Below are 6,863 nucleotides of genomic sequence, written 5' to 3' on the forward strand. Positions count from 1 at the left end.
TGAACTTAAGAGATTGTCTAACAGTTTGGTATAATGTCGCCATTAACCTTTTTTCCGGTCGCACGGGAACCCCATTCTGTACACACTACTTATTTTTTGCTCTCGGATAGTCACATTTTACTTTCAATTAGATTATAAAATAGTGTCGTGACCGACATACCGCTTTGGAATGATAAGGTTAATATTTATTCTAACACGACCAGCAAATAACCTACATACATGTAGAGAGCAAAATCTATCTCGAGTTATTCTGCAATAAACCACTCGCGTGCAATGACGTCATCCGATCCAGGTGCGTAGCACGGTTGTAAAAAGTACTTATCATTTTTTCTAACACTGTTGATACTAATATGACGTGTAAGAATCGAAATAACAAGTTCCTAAGTGTGATTTATCGAATTATAACCCGAGTTTTTCGTTCTTATGCGAAACAACATATCACTCAGGCCTACGGCCTTCGTGATATATTCTTACGCATAAGAACTCAAAACACGAGTTTTTCTACGATAAACCACACTTGGGAACATATTATTTAAGAAATAATAAGTTCCCAAGTGTGGTTTGAGTTCTTGAGTTCTTCGAAATAATAACAACTGTTTCCGTTAAGCAGAAATGACATTAGATGTCCTCAAAGTCAACAAATGACCACTATTTTAGAGATAACTTAATATATATAAGAATGCTGGTTTACTCATATTATTGAAAACCATAATATTAAAGTAATTAGGAAGAACTTCATGAAGCTGGTTAATATGTAACCGATGAAAACGTTTCAGCTTCTATATGTGAAGCTTCACGGCACATTTTACATTTTTATTGCACAGTCGAACTCTTATTAACTCAAGTAAATGCACCAACTGTCACAATTTAAGAATAACTGTTTTTAACATTCGAATACAGTTTAGTCACGACTGTAGTGCAAAAGAGATACATATTAAGAATTATGCCTTATCAAACAGGCCAGTCATGGCAATATCGTGATGAGTAGCAATATAAACGTTTCTAGGCCTAATGGTCTTCATATTTCAAAACTGAAATTCCACATCTACGCATTGGGATGAAACTCGTTCTTTTTATCTGCGCAGCACTATGTGGTAAGTTTATGATTTTTATGGGTTTTAGTCTATTCTTGATATTTTTCGGCGTATTTGTATAATATGGCTTTTTTCTATAGTTTTAATAATCTGGGCACGGCACAATTAAAGAGAGGATAATTATTTGTTTTCTACTAAAATCTAAAAGGATTTCTGGCCTCGTGTTCACAAAACATTTTTCGGTCTCAGCTGAGTTTGAGTTTGAAATTTTAATATCAATTTTACTAAAACTTCAAGGTTAAATTCTAGTTGAGACTGACCATTATTACTGAAAAATCGTTTGAAAATCGTTATTAACTTAAAATTTAGTTTTAGTCATGCTATTTAGATGTAAATGACAAAAACAGTTTCATTATCAAGCTCAGCTGAGACTGAAAATGTTTTGTGAACACGGGGCCTGGTGATGTCAAAGTCTAAGTACTGTATTGGTGCGAGAGCTATCGAAAACAAACGTCTCTCTCTCTCACTCTCCCCCTCCCTCTCTCTCCCCCTCTTCCACCCCCCCCCCCCCCCCCCCCCCCTCTCTCTCTCTCTCTCTCTCTCTCTCTCTCTCTCTCTCTCTCTCTCTCTCTCTGATATGCAACCTCGTTTGTAAGAAATGGAATGTTTTAAAGCTTCCCACTAATCAATTGTTCGTTGGCCGAGACCCATCAACGTACATATTTCAGAATCAGCCAAGTGCACCAAATCATTTTGAGTAGCTTTACTGATATGATGCCTATTGTTCATTCTGAATTTTAGCTTAGAAATCTCGCAAATTAATAATGTTTACTGTCATAACAGAGCTGCTTCATAGATGTGTTTCTAATCCTTATCCTTTCTGTTTACACATATGAGCCGTGCCACGGGAAAACAAACATAGTGGCTTTGCGACCAGCATGGATCCAGACCAGCCAGCCTGCGCATCCGCGCAGTCTGGTCAGGATCCATGCTGTTCGCTGACAGGTTCTCTAATTGCAACAGGCTTTGAAAGCGAACATCATGGATCCTGACCAGACTGTGCGGATGCTGGTCGCAAAGCCACTATGTTGGTTTTCCCATGGCGCGGCTCAATTATAAATTCTGCTGGTTCTAGCCAATGTTCTATGTAAAATATTTGCATTACCAAATTCGATCTTTGTTGCTTTACTGCATATGAACTCTTACAACTAAAGTCATGACATAAGGTAATCAAAAATAATAGAACCAATAAAACTGTATATTTGCCTATGTATATTCAAATCTTTGACAAATATTAGAGGAAACAATTACTGTTAATTGGGTTTAACAAAAAATTGGTATATTTCATGTTCATAACTACACTTTTGCAGCCGGGTTATACACAAGGGTATTGTGAGCCTTTTATTATTTGATTCCTCGCAAGTGCATTTTACAGGTAAATGTTTTTGCATTTCTGCATGCAAAATCGATATTACGAGACGTAAGTACTTTTTACTGTCTTCCTTTTCATGAAAAAAAAAACAAATTTTGGCTAGAAATTAGATACAAAGTATAATAATTTCACGGAATGTGATTAACCTTGTTTCGCCATATGTTTCAGTTGTTAGCATCTATGCTGAAGACTGTCCCGCTGGCAACGTTCAAGGAGAGTGTACACACATGACGTGTTCACCTGGCTATACTTTATCATGTGTAGACAATGTTTGTACTTGTAACCGTAAGCATTAAACATTACTCTTAAAAGTTCTGTCAAGCTTATTATTATTAAAAGATAGTTGTTGAAAATACACCAGCACAAAGGTCTGTTATCGATGTGTTTTACGAACGAACCAATGCTTTAAACTTTTCGTCTGAAGTACGTGGACTTTTTTTTATTTTGAACTGATTTTTGCTTAAAAGATAAAATATTTTAAATGACATTTAAGATTCGCATCCACAGCGCATACATGTATCACATTTAACTGCCAACCAAAACGGGGCGTTCTTTCATCGAACTACTGATCGTACCGAAAGGTTGTGCGCACTTAATTAAGTAATTCTTATGCTTGATTACATTTCAAATACAGCATTCAATGTACGTGTGATTTTGCAAAGGATTTATATGCATATACTTTAACAATAGAAATCATGAAAAAACATGTGTCGTATCTGTTTCATTAATTAAAAGTAATGTTTCCATATAGAATTTCTGAGTTTCATTTTCCTTTTTCAGCGGACCAGAATAGTTCCTGTAACACCCAACAAGACTGTATCAATAATGCAAACCTACCGACCTGCAACAGAGTATGGCATTGTGTCGATAATTTATGTCGATGTGGTGGAAACTGGGGCAAATAATGTTACTGCAGTTAGAACTCTATTGCTTTTAAAAGAAAAAAAGTATTGAAGCTATTACAATAAAACTATTGTAAGAAATACATTTCTGCTCCTTATCTATATATTACAATCCATTTTGTTCCCTTGCCTTTGATAATGTTAATATTAAAAAGATATCTCTTTTTGCAATACAGCGAAACGAATTTGACACGAATTAGAGTTGTAAGATAACTGCTAATGATATTACAAGCTAAAAGTAATATCAAATTTGTTGTGGCTAAAGTGCTCGTCGCTCTATTACGATGATATATGTGTATAAAGCTTCCGAAATACAATAAGAGGTTCATCGCTGTCGAATCAGTTCAGTGGTGAGTGTAAGAAAGGGATCTGTCATTGGATGAAAAATGTAATTTTACAACTGACAAAACGAGAACCCCACACGATATTACAATCCTTACTTAATTGGCCGCTTTGGCTAGAGTGTTAATCGTAATTAACACATTAAATATACAGACATATTTTTATTTGAATAGAGCGAAAGTGTGGCTTCTTTATACAGCCCTTGTACAAAAGCCAATGAAATATCTGTAAATTGTCAACTGTTTTGTAGAGCAATATACCCAGCCAGCATGACTATATCGGCCCGATATAGGTATAATGTCGGAATGTCGGCAAAATGTGCCGATGTAGGGCCGACGTCGACCGTTGTGATGAGTGAGTTAGGTTTTACGGCAAATCGACACAAAATGATCATATATCGCCGAGATCGGACGTTGAACTGCCGCAAAATTTTGGGAAATGGGTAGATCGAATCAATCAGTGGTAACTATTTCGTAGTTGGACTGACATCGGCCGATTGGATTCTCTAATACAGCTATATTTTTAAAAATATTATTGATAAACGTGAAAAAGTATTTTAATCGTTTTTGTGTGCTAATTTATTAAGCAAATAGATGTATGCCAGAATTAATCAAACTAGGTTCCAAACAAAATTTGTAGACGGTATTTATCAAAATTTTATATGTAATAAAGGGAGGTTATAATTAAAATGCATTTTTATTTTATGTAGAATGCCGCCGTAGAAATTTTTATATTTACAAAGAAAATGGAAATATAAATATGTTTAAAATTCTAATTGAACAATTTTAATAGTGATAAGAACTTTTAGCCTGTGTAAATGTTGAGTTCTGCTCAACCCGGGGCTAGAGGGCGTGGACGGTAGCATGCATTTCCACTACCATTCATGAGCAGGCTCAATCAAACCGAGCCTGCAACATTTTCGTTTTTGTTGTGTTGAGCGACCTGTGGAGCTTCCACTATTTCTATTTTAATATGTGATATCGTGTTAAATTTTGGAGGGAAATAATAAGATTTTTCTATTCTACTCAATACTTTGAACACAGCTACATAGAAATACTTTTTAAAGCATGTCTTCTAGCTTATAGACTGAGTTAAGAATAAGATTCTTATTTGTCAAAACATTATTCTATATATCTGAAAATTGTGTTTTTGATTTGTGGAAGTCGACAAAATGGCTCTTCTTAATAAGTATCCTTATTATTAATACATAACGATTTGTAAAGAAAACATTCACTCAAACATTATATGTACAACAGACTTGTAACATATAACGTGTATTGATTAGGTCAAAAATGTGTTTTTATTTGTTGTTGCCTGTGACAACTGTATATTTGTTTCTTTAGTTTTCGAAACGCTTATAACATACTTTAATCCAAAGACCGACCCGCCAGGGTACACCCAAGATGGTATACATGTGTAGCTTTTGAATTCATAACCTTTTTTTAGAACATTCTCACTTATATGCCATTCCTGCTAGAACAAAAACAAATTCTCGTTTAATTTATCTATTACAATTTAGCAACTGACCAAAAAAAAAAGCATATAACGTAGTTTAAAAACATATATGACTTCAAATTATATAACGGTTTCTTTGATGTTTTCCTATAGTTTTTACAAGAAGTAGAATGATCTACTATTGGTAAACATCCAATGACCGCTTGTAGAGAAGTGTGACTCCATAGACGATATTACTATAAAAAAATGACTTGCCGTCTTAGCGAAACTTGCCGTCTTTGCGTTTTTTTGGATTTTTAAAAAGTTTTTAAATAATTCTGCTACATTTTGTAAATTAAGGCCCCCCCACAGAGCCGGCAAATTTAAAATTTCCGTGAATCGGTAATAGTGTGACACCTCTGATGTGTACAACATCCGGTTTTTCTGTCAAAAAGAGCCCTTGCTTGCCTTCTTACCATGCTCATTTTCTCTAAACAAAACAGTTTTCCGTTTTCAGACCAAAAATGTTCATCTGTTGATAAAAACCGTTTACTTGTGAGTGAAGTACTCACTTATTTCCTTAGCCTGCGCTTTATTTGGTCATATTTGATCAAGAAATAAAGAACTTACGCCACTTTGAAGAATCGAATCGACGGAATTTTGCTTGCCGTCTTAGCCATAAAATGACGTCAAAGTCACGTGGTATGGGCACACTGAAGAATATACAGAAAAGTTACGTAACTGTATAAAACATGTAGTATATAGTTGTGAAAAATATTATATCAATAAAATCAAATAATCATCATACACATGATGCGAGACACACCTCTTCTCAAGTAAATTACTCTGAGAATTTATAAAGTGTATATTAGAAGAAAACTTTGACGAAGCACTGCGTGTCACACTATTTCGCGACAATGATATGATCTGCCAATATCGGGCTGATATCATTTTGATGTTGGCCAAATATCGTTTGCCAATGTCGGACCGATGTCATTATTACGTTGGCCCGATATCGTCTGCCGACGTCGGATCGACATCATTCCTATTTGCAGCCGATATTGATAGAGAATAATAGGTTAGTGCCGTAGATGAGAAAGTTTATCTGGCGAGAAGGAGGAGGTTATCGGGTGAGCCGAAGGCGAACCTGATAACGTCCGGAGCCGAGCCAGATTAACTTTCTCCATCTTAGGCACTAACCTATTATTCTATTTATCTTGTCATTACTTCAATTTCCGATATTTGGCAATTTATTTTACAAAAATAAGTGTAAGACAACCGCTTTAATGACGTCATATTCGTAATGACGTCACTTATATAATGACGTGATTACCGGCAAAATCGCAATAACTTCTTCGTTTTTGAATAAAAACTCATCATTTGACCACTCATTTTCTTAGTTCGGACATTTCCGACACAATGATGATGGTTTCGTTGCAAAATTTCTTATGACAACAATACCGATTATGAGGTCACATGATCAACTGACCGTATATCACTGGTCACATGATCAACTGACGGTATATCAAGAAAGATATACGGCATCCTGATATCGGGTCGAAAATACTGCAAGTGCCAGGATAAAAACCGATATCGGGCCGTTATAGACAACGACGTCGGTTTGATACCGGGCCAATATAGAATGCTGGCTGGGTACATATCATATATCCTGTTTCATGTAAAACAACCCTTTCTTTCTATGATTTGGTGTTGTTTGAA

General features: G+C 35.4%; 1 protein-coding gene across 1 annotated transcript; it reads left to right on the forward strand.

The window, feature by feature from the left end:
* Positions 1-969: 969 nt before the first annotated feature.
* Positions 970-3,451, forward strand: LOC123559101 (serine protease inhibitor Cvsi-2-like). The gene is made up of 3 exons (XM_045350916.2): positions 970-1,094; positions 2,635-2,751; positions 3,247-3,451. Exons 1-3 carry the CDS (start codon positions 1,058-1,060, stop codon positions 3,369-3,371), a joined length of 279 nt encoding a protein of 92 aa, XP_045206851.1. The 5' UTR covers positions 970-1,057; the 3' UTR covers positions 3,372-3,451.
* Positions 3,452-6,863: the final 3,412 nt, after the last annotated feature.

The sequence above is a fragment of the Mercenaria mercenaria genome, chromosome 5 (genome assembly GCF_021730395.1).
Source record: "Mercenaria mercenaria strain notata chromosome 5, MADL_Memer_1, whole genome shotgun sequence".
Taxonomy (NCBI): domain Eukaryota; kingdom Metazoa; phylum Mollusca; class Bivalvia; order Venerida; family Veneridae; genus Mercenaria; species Mercenaria mercenaria.

What these genes read in the sequence shown, in the direction of transcription:
- LOC123559101 (XM_045350916.2), top strand. Translation starts at nt 1,058, where the DNA reads ATGAAACTCGTTCTTTTTATCTGCGCAGCACTATGTG. An exon ending in TATCTGCGCAGCACTATGTG is followed by an intron (nt 1,095 to 2,634) that starts GTAAGTTTATGA and finishes CATATGTTTCAG; the next exon opens with TTGTTAGCATCTATGCTGAA. An exon ending in CAATGTTTGTACTTGTAACC is followed by an intron (nt 2,752 to 3,246) that starts GTAAGCATTAAA and finishes TTCCTTTTTCAG; the next exon opens with CGGACCAGAATAGTTCCTGT.